Source organism: Stegostoma tigrinum, chromosome 9 (assembly GCF_030684315.1).
Source record: "Stegostoma tigrinum isolate sSteTig4 chromosome 9, sSteTig4.hap1, whole genome shotgun sequence".
Classification (NCBI taxonomy): domain Eukaryota; kingdom Metazoa; phylum Chordata; class Chondrichthyes; order Orectolobiformes; family Stegostomatidae; genus Stegostoma; species Stegostoma tigrinum.
Genome location: NC_081362.1, coordinates 78,314,922 through 78,334,544, shown reverse-complemented (window position 1 = coordinate 78,334,544; position 19,623 = coordinate 78,314,922). Strand labels below are relative to the sequence as shown.

At 42.2% G+C, this 19,623-nt stretch overlaps 1 protein-coding gene across 1 annotated transcript in view; it reads left to right on the top strand.

Annotated features, from left to right (window-relative positions):
• ryr2a (ryanodine receptor 2a (cardiac)) overlaps positions 1 to 19,623 on the top strand; it is a 684,685-nt gene that overhangs the window by 363,611 nt on the left and 301,451 nt on the right. The window contains exon 25 of the mRNA XM_048535805.2: positions 10,600 to 10,747. Coding sequence (XP_048391762.2) covers positions 10,600 to 10,747 — 148 coding nt within the window. The remainder of the gene's footprint in view (positions 1 to 10,599; positions 10,748 to 19,623) is intronic.

Here is a 19,623-nt window from a genome sequence, read left to right as displayed (position 1 = left end):
TTGGCCATGCTAAATTGCCCATAGTGTACAGGGATGTGCAGTCTAGGTGGATTAGTATGGGAAATGCAGGGTTATGAGGATAGGGTAGGGGGTGAATCTGGGTAAGATGTTGTTTAGAGGGCCAGTGTAGACTTGTTGGGCTGAGTGGCCACACTGTAGAGATTCTGTGGTTTCATCTGGAACTTCATTCCATGTACCAACTACTAAGTTGCCTCTCATGTATATTTTTAAAATCTTGCTCCTCCCACCTTAAAAGTGTGCCCCTAGTCTTGAAATCCCCAACCAGAGAGAAAAGACACCTTACCTATACCCTTCAAATAGTGACAGACAACCTCAGAGAGCAGTCTGACTCTTGAGTTAAATTTTCTGGCTTTGTGCCGATTGCCAGGTTTACAATTGTTCAGCTCTGAAACATCATCCATTCATGGCCTGCCTCTCCTCATTGTTGGTGGAGCCTTCATCATCTTGAGGATCACTTTATTTTGCGTTCCCTTTTTGTGCTATCCTCCTTTAAGTGAATTCAACTTCCAAAAATGCCGAATCCTGAGTGCTGAACCATCTTGTATGCAAGGCATCACATTTCCAGTAACCATCCTGTTCACCACCTTCCTGCCCATATACTCCCAACATGGTCCTTGTCCAGTTTGACTGATACCCGCCTCTAAGAAAATTGACAACCAAATATCTTTGTTCTTTCTGAATCCTTTCCTGAATCTGCTTTGCTGAACCTGTTGAAGTGATCCGTCCCACAAGGTAGCTCTTTGGTCCATCTCAAACTCCTCTGTTACTTTTAATGTGTGTTCTACCTTAGTTTTTAAACCACATTTTGTCAGCCAAAGGAAAACGCTTGATGCACTGATTCATCCAGCTTCACCTTTTCTTGATATATGAGATGAAAAAAGTGTCTGGCCCTGGCAGCCAATGTTTCTTCACCTGCAAGCTATTAACTCTGTCCCTGCTTGCTGTGGTAAATTTACAAATTCAACACGTCAGCTATTGCCCATGAATCTTTTTTTCCTGAACCTGCCTTGTTTCACTTCCTGAGTCTTTCTCCAATTTTGAAAATATCTTAAAAACTCTCTTCAAACATGCCTTCAATTTCAAGATAAGAGCCGAAACACAGAGAGATTTCTGTGTTTTGTTGCTATCGGAGGAATCTTCTTTCAGTTTTAAACTGCAGACCACAGTGTTTTTCTTTTGTTTATCTAAATTATCTTCGAGGCTGGCTGCCTCCATTGGCAACAGTGTCATCAGAGATAACTTTGTAATGTAAATGATTCAGAAAACTTCAGAGATTGACAGCATTGTGGGAGGACACATTCATGTTATTTGTGCTGATTCATCGCTAGCGCAGTCCCATAGCCCTGCGTGAAGAGCAATGAATTCTCCCTATATTCTAGCCAGCATTCCTTTTGCAGCCAACACCATCATCAAATTCAAATGTCTTGAGTGAATGTTAGCAGCAATCTGAGCAGTTCATGAGATAACAAGGTATAGAACTGGATGAACACAATAGGCCAAGCAGCATCAGAGGAGCAGGAAGGCTGATGTTTCGGGCCTGGACCCTGCTTTGTTTTCTGAAGAAGCGTCCAGGGTTGAAACATCAGCCTTCCTGCTCCTCTGATGCTGCTTGGCCTGTTGTGTTGATCTAGTTCTATACCTTGCTATTTCAGAATCTCCAGCATCTGCAGTTCCCACTATCTCTGAGCAGTTCTTGAGCTTGGTGGGTGTGTAAATAATATGCTAGATGTCTGCATGGTGATTACTGGTACTCTCCTCCAAGGAGCAAGACCTGCTACTGATTTCCTTTCTACGTGTGCTGAGTTATAGATTAGATGGACAGCATCGCCATTACATTTGAATTCAGTTTGATGCTGGGCTTTTCCAAATGTCAAAATTGCTGATTAGAATCGGGGTCAGTACCAGGTGAATTCAAGCATAGAAAAACTCTACCTTTAGCCTTGTCTCCCCTAATGCCATGAACTATAATTAGGCTAGAATATTGCCCAACGCAGACCCATGTACATATTGGCAGTGCCAGCAGTTCTGTAGATTTGATACTTCTGGGTTCTGTAGAATTTTCTCATGACATGCCCAGTATGTCAGAGATGTGAGGCTGTTATTTTACTGATTGTTGGCTGTTTTGAAAACCTTGCTATTTGCATATATAACAACAGTTATTACTTTTCAAAAACGATCTATAGTTAGTAAAGGACTTTGGAATGTTTCGAGGGACAGACTGACCCTCAGAGTATCCCATCCAGACCTATTCCCCCATTACCCATCTTCTCTATACATCCCTGAACACTATGTGAAATTTAACATGGCTAGTCCACCAAGCCTGCACATCTTTGGACTGTGGGAGTTAACTGGAGAACCCACAGGAAACCCATGCAGACAGAGGGAGAACATGCAAACTCCACACAGTTGCCTGAGGGTGGAATTGAACCTAGGTTCTTGGCACTGTGAGGTAGCAGTACTAACCACTGAGCCACCAAGCCAAACTGGACAGTATCAAATCTTTTTGGTGTTTGAGTTGCATTTATCCAAACAAATGGGGAGCATTTGATAACACAAGTGATTTGCGTCTTGTAGGTGTTGGTCAGGCATGGCAAGTCAGCAGATGAATTGCTCACTGACCCAGGATGGTCACAGTTGGGGATTCAACTATGTAATTCGTACTGGGTGATTCAGCAGTGACAATGCCATTGAATGTCAAGGGGAGATAGTTAAATTCTCTTTCATTGGAAACAATCCATGTCAACACCATGTGACCCATATGTTACTTACCACTTATCAGTCTTAGCCTGGCTATTGTCTTGCTGTGTAAAGACACAGAATCTGAGAAATTGTAAATGTTACTGAACATTGTGCAATCATCAGCAATAATTTCCACTTCTAACCTTATGATGGAGGGAAGGTAATTGATGATAAACTCTTGCAGAGATTACCTCAAGCTGAGATGGTTGAGCTCCAACAACTACAACTGTTTTCTTTTGTTTTAGGTATGACTGCAACCAATGGAACATTTTATCTGTAATTTCTTATTGAATAAAATTTTGTTTGGTTCCTTGATGCCGCACTTTATCAAATGCTGCCTTACTATCAAGGGCAGACACTCTCACCTCACCTCTTGAGTTCAATTCCTTTGTACCTATTTAGTCTCACATTGAAATGAGCTACGACAGTGTTGAATTTCCAGAAAGAACTTGAAGAATTTTCCACGCTTTGAGTGAAGAAATTTCTCCACATCTCAGTTCTAAATGAATGGGCTCTTCTCCTTCAACTGGATCCTTATGTTCTAGATTCCATGAGCATGGAAAAACTCTCCCAGTACCTACCATGTCTTAATCCCTGTAGAATCCTGCATGTTTCAGCAGGATCACCTCTCATTTTTCTGAACTTTAGAGAATATAGACAAAGTTGCCACCCAGGTTGACAGGGCTGTTAAGAAGGCATATCGTGTTTTAGCTTTTATTAATAGAAGGATAGAGTTCCGGAACTAAGAGGTTATGCTGCAGCTATGCAAAACTCTGGTGTGGCCGCACTTGGAGTATTGCGTACAGTTCTGGTCACCGCATTATAAGAAAAAAATTCGGTAGTAGATTTGCCAACTTTAGGTACATTTAAGTCATCATTGGATAAGCATATGGACGTACATGGAATAGTGTAGGTTAGATGTGCTCCAGATCGGTATGACAGGTCGGCACAACATCGAGGGCCGAAGGGCCTGTACTGTGCTGTAATGTTCTATGTTCTATGTTCTATTAAAATTTACTTAGCTTTTCATCATTGGGCAACTCTCATCCCAGGGACTAATGTGGTGAACCTTTATTGCAGTGCAATTATATGCTTTCTTATGTATGAAAACCCCCAAAATTGCACACAGAGTTCCAGGTATAGTTTCATCATCACCATATACAATGTAGTAAAACTTATTTATTTTTGTACTCCAAGCCGCTAGCAATAATTTCAACACAGCATTTGCCTCCCTGTAATTGCTACCTGTACTTGCATGCTAACTTTTTGCATTCCGTGGATGATAATAGAAATGTCTCATTGAATGACATTTACTAGTTTCAGGCCCTTTCTAAAATATCAGTTTTTTTTGAATCTCACAACCAGAGTGAACAATTTCACATTTACTCATCCTTTTTCTTGGCCTGCCACCTTGTTGACCACTCATTAACGTCATTCTATATCTTTGCAGCTTCCTTGTGTCTTCTCCACAGTTTGTATAGTCAGCAATCCTAACTACGTAACTCTCTTTCTGTTAGTTCTTAACATAGATTTCATAGCTATTTTATAATCAACATTTCCAGAAGTTTTATTACACATTTCTAGAATGGGTGAGGCTTGAACTTGGGCCTCCTAGGTCAGAGGTAGGCACAAAACCACTGTATCACAAGATCCCCATGTAGGTTTTGCATAGTTGAGATCTGACTCTGATCCCTGTGGATTCCTCTTGAAAAAGCATCATTAATTTCCACAGTGTGCTTCCTGATTGTTAACCTATCTCATGGGACTATGGCGACTTTACCCATCCATGCAAATTAATCTGTTGTTGGGCACCTTACCAAATCCCTTTTGGAAATACCGCAGAAAGCCAAATCAGAACGAATATGTGAGTAGAAGCCGTCTTCGCAAAATGTGAAGGAAAATGTATGATTGCAATTGTCTTAATTTTGGGAATTAACATACAGAGCAGAAGCATTATACATTCCAGTCTGGCATTCTCTCAAGTTTCTTGGTGTCCTTCATATTTTTACAAGACAAAATGTTGTTCCTATAAATGCATGTAACAACATTTTGATATGCAGTATTTTCATATTTTAGTTTCAGAGCTAAATGTTTGTCATCAGTTTATGTATAAACTGGAAAGGTAATATAGTTATTGTTAATAAATTTCACCTACGTAAGCCTCATGGTGAATTTGTGTGCCATACATCATAAAATAAACCTGAGTACTTGGGATTAACAAGGTGTGGAGCTGGATGAACACAGCGGGCCAAGCAGCATCTTAGGAACAGGAAAGCTGACGTTTCGGGCCTAGGCCCTTCAGGGGATCTCTCTCCCACTGCCACTCTCTTGTATTTTCTTCGGCCTTGAAACTGCTCGACTATGTCCTGAAGCAAACCAGGTACTACAGCCACATCACCTTACTTAGTACCTGCCTACGGAACCAGAAGCATTTCTGATGAAGGGTCTAGGCCCGAAATGTCAGCTTTCCTGCTCCTATGATGCTGCTTGGCCTGCTGTGTTCATCCAGCTCCACACCTTGTTATCTCGGATTCTCCAGCATCTGCAGTTCCTATTATCTCTGATACTTGGGATTAACATTGGGTTTCTTTCAATCTGTTTCTACTAACCAGTAGACCAACAGAAGCCCTGAAAATGTGGTGTAAATGAATAAAAACAGCTAACTAGACGGTTTCTATTGGGATTCTGCCAATATTTGACAGAATTGACAGTGAGAGATTGGGAGAACACCATGAAATTCTCTTCTGTTGTGCATTCTGTTTGTTTCACATTGGATCCTGAAGGAACCAAGAAGTATGGTGCTGCAATGATTGTTCCGATGTCTGGCAATGTAGATCTAGCCCAGCATTGTGCAAAACAATCTAGCTTCGTTGCTGGTATGTAATGAGCCTGACTTTATAAAAGACCTTAAAGTAAGGGAACACTTAGGAGGCAGCGTCACAATATGGTAGTATTTAGTCTGCAGTTTGAAAGAGAGAAGGTAAAATCGGATGTGATGGTGTTACAATTAAATAAAGGTAATTACAAAGGCATGAGAGAGGAATTGACGAAAATCGACTGGAAGCAGAGCCTGGCGGGGAAGACAGTAGAGCAACAATGGCAGGAGTTTCTGGGTGTAATTGAGGACACAGTACAGAGGTTCGTCCCAAATAAAAGAAAGATTATCTGGGGTGGGATTAGACAGCCATGGCTGACAAAGGAAGTCAGGAAATATATCAAAGAACAAGAGACAGCCTATAAAGTGGCCAAGAACACTGGGAAATCAGAAGATTGGGAAGGCTGCAAAAACAAACAGAGGATAACAAAGAGAGCAATAAGGAAGGAGAGGATCAAATATGAAGGTAGGCTAGCTAGTAATATTAGAAATGATAGTAAAAGCTTCTTTCAAAATATAAGAAACAAACAAGAGGCAAAAGTAGATATTGAGCCGCTCCAACTTGATGCTGGAAGGCTAGTGATGGGAGATAAGGAAATAGGTGAAGAACTTAATAAGTACTTTGTGTCAGTCTTCACAGTGGAAGACATGAGTAGTATCCCAACAATTAACGAGAGTCAGGAGGCAGAGTTGAGTATGGTAGACATTACAAAAGAGAAAGTGCTAGAAAAGCTAAAGGGTCTAAAAATTGCTAAATCTCCTGGTCCTGATGGGCTACATCCTAGAGTTCTGAGGGAGGTGGCTGAGGAAATAGCGGAGGCTTTGGTTGTGATCTTTCAAAAGTCACTAGAGTCTGAGAAAGTCCCAGATGATTGGAAAATTGCTGTTGTAACCCTCTTGTCTAAGAAAGGATCAAGGCAAAAGATGGGAAATTATAGGCCGATTAGCCTAACCTCAGTAGTTGGTAAAACTCGAGAATCCATTGTTAAGGATGAGATGTCTAAATTCCTGCAAGTGCAGAGTCAGATTAGAACAAGTCAGCATGGATTTAGTAAGGGGAGGTCGTGCCTGACAAACCTGTTAGAATTCTTTGAAGAGGTAACAAGTAGGTTAGATGAGGGAAACCCAGTGGATGTTATCTATCTAGACTTCCAAAAGGCCTTTGATAAGGTGCCTCATGGGAGGCTGCTCAGTAAGGTGAGGGCCCATGGTGTTTGAGGTGAGGTACTGGCTTGGATTGAGGATTGGCTGTCTGACAGAAGGCAGAGAGTTGGGATAAAAGGCTCTTTTTTGGAATGGCAACCGGTGACGAGTGGTGTCCCGCAGGGTTCAGTGTTGGGACCACAGCTGTTCACTTTATATATTAATGATCTGGATGAAGGGACTGGGGGCATTCTGGTGAAGTTTGCCAATGATACGAAGATAGGTGGACAGGCAGGTAGTACTGAGGAGGTGGGGAAGCTGCAGAAAGATTTAGACAATTTAGGAGAATGGTCCAGGAAATGGCTGATGAAATTCAGTGAGCAAATGTGAGGTTTTACACTTTGGAAAGAAAGAATACAGGCATGGACCATTTTCTAAACAGTGAGAAAATTCATAAAGCAGAAGTACAAAGGGATCTGGGAGTGTTGGTCCAGGATTCTCTAAAGGTTAACTTGCAGGTAGAGTCCGTGATTAAGAACGTGAATGTAATGTTGTCGTTTATTTCAAGAGGCTTGGAATATAAAAGCAGTGATGTGCTTCTGAGACTTTATAAAGCTCTAGTTAGGCCCCATTTAGAATACTGTGTCCAATTTTGGGCCCCACACCTCAGGAAGACATACTGGTGCTGGAGCGTGTCCAGCGGAGATTTGCACGGATGATCCCTGGAATGGTAGGCCTAACATACGATGAATGGCTGAAGATCCTGGGATTGTATTCATTGGAGTTTAGAAGGTTGAGGGGAGATCTAATAGAAACTTACAAGATAATGTATGGCTTAGAAAGGATGGATGCTGGGAAGTTGTTTCTGTTAGGCAGGGAGCCTAGGACCCGTGGCCACTGCCTTAGAATTAGAGGGGGTAAATTTAAAACGGAAATGGGGAGACATTTCTTCAGCCAGAGAGTGGTGGGCCTTTGGAATTCATTGCCATGGAGTGCAGTGGAGGCTGGGACGTTGGATGCCTTCAAGGCAGAGATTGATAAATTCTTTATCTCACAAGGAATCAAGGGATATAGGGAGAGTGCAGGGAAGTGGAGTTGAAATGCCCATCAGCCATGATTTAAATGGCGGAGTGGACTTGATGGGCCGAATGGCCTTACTTCCACTCCTATGTCTTATGGTCTTATGGTATGGCATAGTCATAGTCCCATCTTTCCCATTCTGTCTCCTAGTAGCCCACAAATAATTTTGCTGAACTCATGCTGTTTCTCGGCAGGGTTAATGTTGAGAGTTGATCTGTACCACTGGTTTATATCCGCTCAGAACTGAACAGATGGCATTTCTTACCTTTTGCTTAACTTTGCCCTTTTACGTCTATCAAAGAAAAGGACATTTCAAATTGAGGACTGAAGTGCCGAGAGCATGCACTAACATTTATTACATGAGTTTTATTTCCTGACCCAAGCTCCTTTATGACCAAACATTGTAAATTGAACAGCATTTATGAGGTGCAGAAAACTGTTTTACCAAATAAATGTTGCCTTGGCAGCTTCACAGTTTTTATTTCTGGTACTGAACACTATTTGCATAGAACACAAACAAATAATTGCTTAGTAACTGACAATTCTGCCTAAACAAGAAACCGATTTCCAACCTGTTCCATTAGTACTATCTCCTGGACTCCCACAATCGCCATCGCTTTCACCTTATCACTCCAGCATGAAAAATGATCTTTTTCTGTATGTTCAACAGAATGTAAACAAATGTGGACTTCAGCATAACAAGATGTAGAGCTGGATGAACACAGCAGGCCAAGCAGCATCAGGGGAGCAGGAAAGCTGATGTTTCGGGCCCAGGCCCATCTGAAGACACTAAAACACTAAAACACATTAGAACAGTAGGATCGTATTGCAAAAGCACTTCATTTGTAGATGACAACTCCAAAATCCATGAATTCTGCCACTTGGAAGTACATGGCCATAAGAGCACTATCAAATCCATGTTCCCCTGCCAGTCGTACACCATCTTGACTTGAGGGATATTGTTCTTTCTGCAATGACACTACATCCAAATCCTGGCACTCCTTTCCTCGCAGTATCCTGGCAGAACCATCATCATCTGGACTGTAGCAATTAAAGACAGTGGCTCACCTGCATCTACTCAAGGGGCGTTTAGAAATGGACAAAAAAATTCTGGCCTTGCCAGTGATGTTCTGATTCCCAAGAATGAATAAAAGTGTTTTGTGATGTTTCAAAAAGTGCTATATAAACACAGCTTTCTTTTTTTCAATCCTTCACATTCAGCAAAGGAAATGTTCTTGAGCCATCAAAACTCTCTACAAGTGGGGAAGTGGGGGTGTTTCGCTAAGGTTGAATACAACACTGCCGTCTCTGATACGGAGTTAACATCAGCTGGATTTTTCTGTACCATAGTTTTGGAAAACATCTGTAGCTCGGGATGTGAGTGAGGTTGTTGACTGACTCGCCGAGCTGGCTTATTCTCGTTCAGATGTTTCATCACCATGCTAGGTGACATCATCAGTGGAGCTTATGATGGAGCAATGTTATTCTACTCTGCTTGGAATTTTCTGTACCAGTGGGAGGCCCCCTTACCTAAAGGCATTGCTAGGTCTGTATCTTTCTCATCTGATCAACATCAGTAGATACCTGGTAGGCTATCTGTCTGGGTATGGGTTGTGAACCAATTTTCTCCTTTTATTTTCAGTCACCCCTAAAAACATTATTACTTTCCATGTCCTCCCCAAGTGATTGTTCTTGATGAATGTGCTGAGATGATGAATCTTTTCAGTGCTCACACGTGCTCCACCAGGAATTTCTGTACACAATACAAATCCAGGTTGATAATCCATTCCCCAACTCCACATTGGAAAGGTTAATTAGAGGAGACCTAATACAAGTTCAGTAATCAGTCAAAGCCTTAGAACAAACTTGGGAAGGAAAACTGGGACCAAAGCAAATCCCTGCAGATTCTGGAGAGCATTTAGAATTACATAATACAATTAGCAGAGTCAGCTTGGCTTATGAAGGAAGAATCATGACTAAGAAATTTATAAGAATTCTTTGAGGAGGTAACAAGCAAGATAGATAAAGGGGGAGCCATGGATGTAATGTATTTGGATTTTGAAAAGATATTTGCTAAGTTACTGTACATAAGGCTACTTAACAACATAAGAGCTGATGAGGTTTGGGGTAATATATTAACATGGATAGACGATTGGCTAATAGAAGATAGAGATTTGGGATAAGGGGCCATTTTCAGGATGGTAACCAATAACCGTGGTGTACCAAAGGTTCAGTGCTGGGTCACAAATGCCTGTTTTCTACATAGCTCCTCTTCCTGCTGATGTAACTGAAGTCAGAAGATTTGCCTGTGAGAATTTATTGGCATAAAGACATATTCACTGTTTCTGCAGATCTGATGCTCCAGATCTTGATACAGTATGACTGTTTATCTTATGTCCCCTTGGTGACATGGGAACAAGTTGAATATGAGAAGGACACATTCTCAATCAGTGCTCATGAAGCTTCACACTTCAGAAAATAATCTGTCCATTCAAAGAACAGACATCAGATATAGAAGTAGGAGAAGAGGATTTGGGCTCTTCCACTATTCAGTGCAATTGCAGCTGATCTTCGACTTCAGCTCCTGCCGGCTTCCCATATTCCTGAATCACAGTTTGACAACTTCTTTTCCCTTTCCAATGTGAAAACTAAGTAACTAGATGGACGCACATGCAGCTTAGTGGTCAAAGTTAAAATGCAGGAATTTTTTGTTCAATCTAACTGTGCTTTTTTTGCCATAGGACATCAAAAACAGAAGAAACCCTCGTCTGGTTCCATATACCCTCTTGGATGAACGCACCAAAAAGTCCAACAAAGACAGTCTGCGTGAAGCAGTTCGGACACTTCTTGGCTATGGATATAATTTAGAGGCACCAGACCAGGACCATGGTACATCCCAACTCTTCCTTTTCTCTTAGGCACTTTCTAAGTTTTTGCCATGTATGTTATGTTAAAAGATGATCTGTTGTGTGTTAGCCGTAGAAATTAGTTGTTGAGTATTGTTATTTTTGATTAATTTTATTTTTATATGAAACTGTTGTTGCTATTTCTTCACTATTCTTGGGTACTGTACCAATCCTGACCTAAGATCAACAACCATGTCTCTGCGATGCTCCCTCTTGTGCTGAATGTTAGGAGATGTCCATGAAAATTATTTTCCTCATCATCTACTTTCAGCAGTCAGGAGTCTGATGGAATACTCCCCACTTGCCTGGATGGGTGCAGCTCCAACAACACTCAAGAAGCTTGATACTGTCTAGAACAAAGTAGTTGGATTGATTGGCACCACATCCACAAGCATCCATCCCTCCATCACTGACGCTCAATAGCAGCAGTATGTACTCTCTACAAGATGCACTGCAGAAATTCACTAAGATCCACAGACAGTGCCTTCCAAACCCACAACCACTTCCATCTAGAAGAACAGGGCAGTAGATACATGGGAACACCACCACCTTAAAGTTCCCCACCAAGCCACTTGGAAATGACTTGGAAATATATTGCCATTCCTTCACTGTTGCTGGGTCAAAACCCTGGAGTTCCATCCTAATGGCATTGTGGGTTAACCCACAGAAGGTGGACTGCAGTGGTTCAAGAAGGCAGCTCACCACCACCTTCTCAAGGGCAACTAGGGGATGCCAACAGATGCTGGCCAGTCAATGATGCCCACGTCCCACAAATGAATTAAAAAATAAACCTAAGAGGAAATGTGCCACTACTTAAAGTTTTCCCCTCAGCAGAGTTGCATCAGTATGAGTGCTGTTAGTATGAGTGGAGCTGAAAGCAAGAGCCAGCAACTGACTGAATTTGTCAATCTTCATGCAAACTATGCAACAACTGTAAATTGGATCAAATTGACCAAATGTTAGATCTTCACTTTGGAACCTATGGTGAAGTTAATTACCCAGTGGGTATTGGTGGCTCCTTTTGATACAGATTTAGCACTTATTGTTCTGGCTCCGGTTCTGCTCCCAAATCCAAAATCCAACTCAATGAATTTTGTTTAGATTACTTTGCATGTACTGAATAAAATAATTCCAGAACTTCCATTGTGTACCACTGTTGAAGCAGGTTGACATACTTCCTGATTATGAAGTGAACTAAAACCTTTCTAATCGGTAAAGTTAGGGAGTCAAATTGTAATTATATAGTGGTTGATGTGAACTTCATTCAATATGGATTGGCCAATAGTAGAGGGAACAAATTTCAAGAAAGGTGGTCAGTGCGTATGTTTTATTTTCTGGTGATAGTGTTTAAATATTCATAGAATCCTAACAGTATGGAAGCAGGTCATTTGGCCCGTTGAGTCCACACTGTGCATCCGAAGGGCATCACTCCCAGACCCACTCCCTTACCCTATCCCTGTGAACCTGGATTTCCCATAGCTATTAATGAGAATAATTAGTTTTAATTTTATAGAATGGAAAATAAGTATAGACCTAGAGCTTTCATTCAGGCCCATAAGAATTCAGCACAGGACGAGGCTAATCAGCCCTTTGAGCCTTCTCTGCCATTTAGTAAGATCATGGCTGATCTGATTGTAGCCTTAACTCCATTTTCCTGTCTACCACCCATAACCCTTGAGTCCCTTGCAGATCAAAAATCTGTCTACCTCAAGCTTCGAATACATTTAATGATTCAGCTTGCACAGGTGAATGGGGAAGAGAATTGCAAAAAGATTCATGTCATGAAATTCCTCCTCTCCTGCATCATAGATGAGATATCATTTATTTTGAAACTGCCCTGTTTGTAGATTTTCAAGGAGGGCCAACATCCTTTCAATATCAACTATAAAGTCCCCTCAGGATTTTATATGTTGGATCATGATCAGTTTAATTCTTCTAAACTCTAAAGATTACAAACACAACTCACTCCTTTTATCCAAAGCCTGTTCCACCATTCAGTTTGATTTTGGCTGATCTCTGCTTTGAACTCAATTTGCTCTCTTTTATTTCATACCACTTGGTGACAAAAAGCAACAAAAATGAATATTTCACTGAACCAACACCCAAGTCTTTGCAGGGAATTAATTCCAAGGAATTTATTCCATATTTCCACTGTCCTTAGATTGAATAAATGCTTTGCGATTTCATTGTGTTCGCGTGTTTCAAATTCTCCAAACAGAGGAAATAAAATCTGCCCAACTGAATCAGTTTATCATTTTAAGCCTCTGACTCGATCACCCTGCACCCTTCGATATTGAAGGAAGCAAAAACCAAGTTTATGTGACCCCTCCTAATCATTGAACCTGGTAAATCTGATTTTATTCCAGTGAATTGGGCTGTACCCATTGCAAGGTCAGCACATCCTTCCTGAGTCCCTGTGCCCAGAACAATACTCCAGCATACTCCAGATTAGACCAAGGCCATTTGTAACTGAATCTTAACTTCCACCCTTTTCTCATCCACTCCATTTTGAACTAAAGGTGTACACTGTGATCTCCATTATATTTGTGTACTAGGTATTAGTGAACCCATGCATGCAATAAGATTGAAATGAGAGAAAACAGTGAAAAAAGTGTCTTTTATTCCACAATAAGGAGAGATATATTAATCAACAATTGCAGAAATGCTGACTTATGTAGAATTAGTTTCACCTATGCTTTTTATGAGTCTGGAGAAAGAAAAAAATAAATGATTAAAATTGTAGTTAAGTAGGGGCTGTTACATCATAGCATACAAAAGTTCAAAAGTAAGCTTTGATAGAAAAGAATATCTTTCAGATCAGAACTGCAATGTATATAGTCCCTGAAAAGCACATTGCCATTGAAAAACAGCAGGGAATAAGGTGTTTAAAAATACACATTAGCTGTTATGGACAGTAGAAGCATGCGCCGTTTCTATAGCAACTAGTTCCTCTGTCGTTAACTTAAAATGTTATTGTGCACAAAACAGAAGAATGTCTGTAATTGGAACTGCTGTGCTGATCTATTTGCAGAGTGGAACCTGCTGTAACACAATAATTACACAATTTGTCAAATTTGATTCTAGCATATTAAAACAGAGAATACTGGAAATACACAGCAGGTCTGTGGACAGAGAGAAAAGCCGAGTTAACAGGCAAGGATTTAACTCATTCGAAACCCTTAGAGTTAAAAGTCAAGCTTGACGTTGCAGTTTGATGACCTTTGTGTTCCCATCTGGATCCCTGCAGAGGATGAGAACAAGCTGGAAAGGGCGTGCCCAGTAGCAGAATAAGTGTGACCAAAGATCATATTAAGAAATAGGTAGGGGGGGAAGTGGGGGAGTGTTGCACATTTCAAGGGAGGAAACGTGCTACACACATAGGGTGGAATTGAAGGCCCTCACCTTGAGTGATTGGATGGGAAAGTCTGTGACAGGAAGGATCATGAACAGTAATTATTGCCCATTATGGGCTTATCCCATTGTTCATTGAGCATCTGGGGGGGCACTAATAAACAAATCCTAATGGAAAGGGGAGTTCTACTCAGAGCCTACTCCCTTCCTTTAATTGGAGTCCCCTGCCCTTCCACCAGCTGGTCACGCCCCTGTAGCCTAGGCTCTTCAATGATGGTTGGCCTCTTCCTGGTGCATTCCTGGCAGCATCTATGTCTCTCAGTTAGTGGCACTGCTGGCAATGGAGAGCTGTTGACAATGAAGAGCTTCCAACTCCTAATTAGTTGACAGTCCTCATTTTGCGGTATTCTCCTCCTGAAGGTTCTTGATCACAGGAAAGACCAAATGCTGGCCAGTTCAGTGTGTGAAGGGCGCTTAATTCTGTTAGCTCTTCCCTAAAATAGGATGTAGGACCTAGGAAATCTGCAGCTGTCTGGAAAGGCTCTGAACATGAATATTAAATTTTGCCCATAGCTTGAGCTTGAAGGGAAGCAGGTACATAAAGGGGAATCAGTCATGGGCATCCTAGGACATTACTTTGGACCCATAAAAGAGTGAACTGTTTTACGTCTTAGATTGCTCTTCTCAAATTACTTTCCTAAATGAAAGTGTCATTTTGATTCATGTCATTGGCAGTTAGGACACAGAGCAAGGGACTTAGTTTAGCTCTGCTTAGTGATACATTATAGTTAACCTTTGGCATTAGGAGTTTACTCGATTGCCTTCGGAATCAGGGAAGAATTTCCTACAGTTTATTTTCCTGAAATTCAATCGACATTTTTCTGTCTTGCTGGGAGAAAATGGTGCCCAACATTAAACTGTCTAATGCATAGGGTGAACCTTACTATGGCTGATGGCTTTTCCTCATCTAATCTTACACGTGTTAACCAATGACATGCAGAAAGATCTGAAACTCCACAGGAATTCACAACACAGGTCATTAACCTTTAGAATCAGCTTATATTTGAAACATATAAAATGAGACTGTTTGTAATTCTTCTATTTTAGTCTTTCAAAATTTATTCTTACTGGGCTAGGAATGCAGCCCACATAATTATTTACATGTAGTGAATTCAGAGTTTAGTTGGTTGTGAGGTCTGAATAAATTGAAGGTAAACTATTTATTCCACAAGATCACTTTCTCCAGTTTCTTACAGAAAAATAAATTTCCAAGCTGCTGATAACAGGAAAGAAGTGCAGTGTTTGCATGGCAACCAAACTTACCCACACTCCATTTCATCGAAAAAAGTGACATTATAGTCAATGTGGCATATCATCAGCCAAAATATTTAATTGGAGACTTGATAATAAAATGTGAGGCTGGACGAACAGAGCAGGCCAAGCAGCATCTCAGGAGCACAAAAGCTGACGTTTCGGGCCTAGACCCTTCATCAGAGAGGGGGATGGGGGGAGGGAACTGGAATAAATAGGGAGAGAGGGGGAGGCGGACCGAAGATGGAGAGTAAAGAAGATAGGTGGAGAGAGTGTAGGTGGGGAGGTAGGGAGGGGATAGGTCAGTCCAGGGAAGACGGACAGGTCAAGGAGGTGGGATGAGGTTAGTAGGTAGCAGGGGGTGCGGCTTGGGGTGGGAGGAAGGGATGGGTGAGAGGAAGAGCCGGTTAGGGAGGCAGAGACAGGTTGGACTGGTTTTGGGATGCAGTGGGTGGGGGGGAAGAGCTGGGCTGGTTGTGTGGTGCAGTGGGGGGAGGTGACGAACTGGGCTGGTTTAGGGATGCAGTAGGGGAAGGGGAGATTTTGAAACTGGTGAAGTCCACATTGATACCATATGGCTGCAGGGTTCCCAGGCGGAATATGAGTTGCTGTTCCTGCAACCTTCGGGTGGCATCATTGTGGCAGTGCAGGAGGCCCATGATGGACATGTCATCAAGAGAATGGGAGGGGGAGTGGAAATGGTTTGCGACTGGGAGGTGCAGTTGTTTTTTGCGAACTGAGCGGAGGTGTTCTGCAAAGCAGTCCCCAAGCCTCCGCTTGGTTTCCCCAATGTAGAGGAAGCCGCACCGGGTACAGTGGATGCAGTATACCACATTGGCAGATGTGCAGGTGAACCTCTGCTTAATGTGGAATGTCATCTTGGGGCCTGGGATAGGGGTGAGGGAGGAGGTGTGGGGGCAGGTGTAGCATTTCCTGCGGTTGCAGGGGAAGGTGCCGGGTGTGGTGGGGTTGGAGGGCAGTGTGGAGCGAACAAGGGAGTCACGGAGAGAGTGGTCTCTCCGGAAAGCAGACAGGGGAGGGGATGGAAAAATGTCTTGGGTGGTGGCACCTTCCCCTGCAACCGCAGGAAATGCTACACTTGTCCCCACACCTCCTCCCTCACCCCCATCCCAGGCCCCAAGATGACATTCCACATCAAGCAGAGGTTCACCTGCACATCTGCCAATGTGGTATACTGCATCCACTGTACCCGGTGCGACTTCCTCTACATTGGGGAAACCAAGCGGAGGCTTGGGGACCGCTTTGCAGAACACCTCCGCTCAGTTCGCAAAAAACAACTGCACCTCCCAGTCGCAAACCATTTCCACTCCCCCTCCCATTCTCTAGATGACATGTCCATCATGGGCCTCCTGCACTGCCACAATGATGCCACCCGAAGGTTGCAGGAACAGCAACTCATATTCCGCCTGGGAACCCTGCAGCCATATGGTATCAATGTGGACTTCACCAGTTTCAAAATCTCCCCTTCCACTACTGCATCCCTCAACCAGCCCAGTTCGTCCCCTCCCCCCACTGCACCACACAACCAGCCCAGCTCTTCCCCCCCACCCACTGCATCCCAAAACCAGTCCAACCTGTCTCTGCCTCCCTAACCGGTTCTTCCTCTCACCCATCCCTTCCTCCCACCCCAAGCCGCACCCCCCGCTACCTACTAACCTCATCCCACCTCCTTGACCTGTCCGTCTTCCCTGGACTGACCTATCCCCTCCCTACCTCCCCACCTACACTCTCTCCACCTATCTTCTTTACTCTCCATCTTCGGTCCGCCTCCCCCTCTCTCCCTATTTATTCCAGTTACCTCCCTCCATCCCCCTCTCTGATGAAGGGTCTAGGCCCGAAACGTCAGCTTTTGTGCTCCTGAGATGCTGCTTGGCCTGCTGTGTTCGTCCAGCCTCACATTTTATTATCCTGGAATCTCCAGCATCTGCAGTTCCCATTATCTCTAATTGGAGACTTGCTTTGGTTTAGTTTATATTGGAAAAAATTTCTCAGTGCGCTTTATTGAAGTACTGATAAACTTAGGCATCCTGTCAGGGAATTTGTGTAGAACCAGCAAGCCTATAATGCAACAAAAGCAAGCTGATTGAAGAGTCAGTCAAATATTTTGATTTAGCAAATATTTCTATGGACAATTCCTTGAAGTAGAACGATTAAAAGGGCTTTGGAGGAAAGTGGAACCTAAGACCAACTGAAAGATGCTTGCAGAGAACTAGCAAGGTCACCACAGAATGATTGCCACATGAGATCCCTCAGAGCTGACCAGTGGATTTAGTTCTGTAGTTTGTCAGAGCCATCTCTCAAGTGTAGCTCTCTTGTCTCTGGTTGAGAGGGTTGTGCAGTCCAGAACTGCAGCACTAAAATCAAGGCTGCCACTTCATTGCAGGACTAAAGGGTGTTGTGGTGTTGAGGTGCAATTTTTTTAGACTCTTTGCTTCACCGAGGGTTCTTTTACCTTTTGGTTAAATTTAAAAGATTTCTTGGTGCTATTTTCAAGAAGCGCTGAGGAGTTACCCCTGATGTCTTGGCCAATATTTACTGTAATATCATAAGAAGTAGACCATTTAGCCAAATGATTTTGCTCTACCATTCTATGAGATCATGGCAGATCTGATAATCCTCAACTCCACTGTCCTGCCTTTTCCTGATAACCCTTGGATCCCTTACTGACTAAAAGTCTGCCATTCTCAGCCTTGAATATTCTTAATAACTCCAGCCTTGACAGCCCTTCATGCTAAACAGTTTCACAGATTCATCACACTCTGAAAGAAGAAATTAAACCCAATCTCTGATTTAAATAGGTGAAGCCTTCCTCTGAGATTATGCCCATTAGTCAAAAACTATCCTATAAGGGGAAACAATCTCTCTGGGCCAACCCTGTCAAGCCCCCTAATGATCTTATATGTTTCAATAAGATCACCTCTAAACTCCACTGAGTACAACGGCTCACTTCTCCTCCAGAAGTATTACTGGAGCCCCATGGACTGAAACCCATTACTCCCACACCAATCTTTCAGCCAAACATTTAACTATTTGATTTTATTTACCCTATGTCAGTTTTCCCATAGCTTAGGCACTAATTCCAGGAGTAATACCTCAGAGGTACTGGTTTTAAATTTAACTTCTAACTGTTAAAATTCTTTCAGCAGAACCTCCTTTCTAGTCTGATCAATTTGTTTGTTCCAATGTGAATGATGATAATTAGATCATTCCCCTCTCGATCCAAGTTTCCTTCTAGCCACGAAGAGCTCTCCTTAAATACAACAAAGAATTGCAGATGCTGGGGTTCTGAGACAAGCAGAAACAGAAATTTCTGTACAAACGCAACAGGTCCAGCGGCATCTGTAGGGAGAGAATTGGAATTGGCGTTAAGGGTTCAATAATTCTTCAGCTCTGAAACAGGCTCAAAAAGCTAATTGTTCCTCTCTTCGCAGATGCTGTTAAACCTGCTGAGTTAAATACAACATTATTACATTACTTGCAATATTAATTCCTAACTTTGAACTCACTTATAACTATGTTTCCATTAAGGCTCTATGAATACACTGTTTTATCCCACATAATCCAGACTATGCTCCCCTAACAGTATGTGTACTGTAGGGATGAGAATACATCAGGACATGTAATGAGTACAACGTACTCAGTCTGTTCTCGTCAGAAAATCTCTCCATACCAGGATCAACCCTATTGAACCTTTTCTGGACTGCCTACAATGCCAATATATATTTTCTTACATAAGTTGACTAGAACTCTTTATTGTATTCCAGATGTGGTCTAACTGGCGTCATGTTTCGTTTTAGCATAGCTTCACTATTTTTGTATTCCTCTCTCTTTGAAATAAAGGCCAGTGTTTGATTTGCCTTCCCAACTAACTGCTGATCTTGAATGCTAGCTTTTTTGGTTTATACACAAGGACTTCGCAAATCTCTACAGTCTTTTTCCATTTAAATAATATTCAGCTCCTTTATTATTCCTGCCAAAGTGCATAATCTTACATTTCCCCATGTTATATTCCATCTGGGAAGTTTTTAACCTGTCTATATCCTTCTGTAGGTGCTTTATGTCATCCTCACGACTGCCTTCCCACCTACTTTTGTCATTTGAAAACTTGTCTATAGCACATTCACTTTCCTCATCCAAGTAATTAATATATAGTAAACAAGTATTGCAGCAGCACTG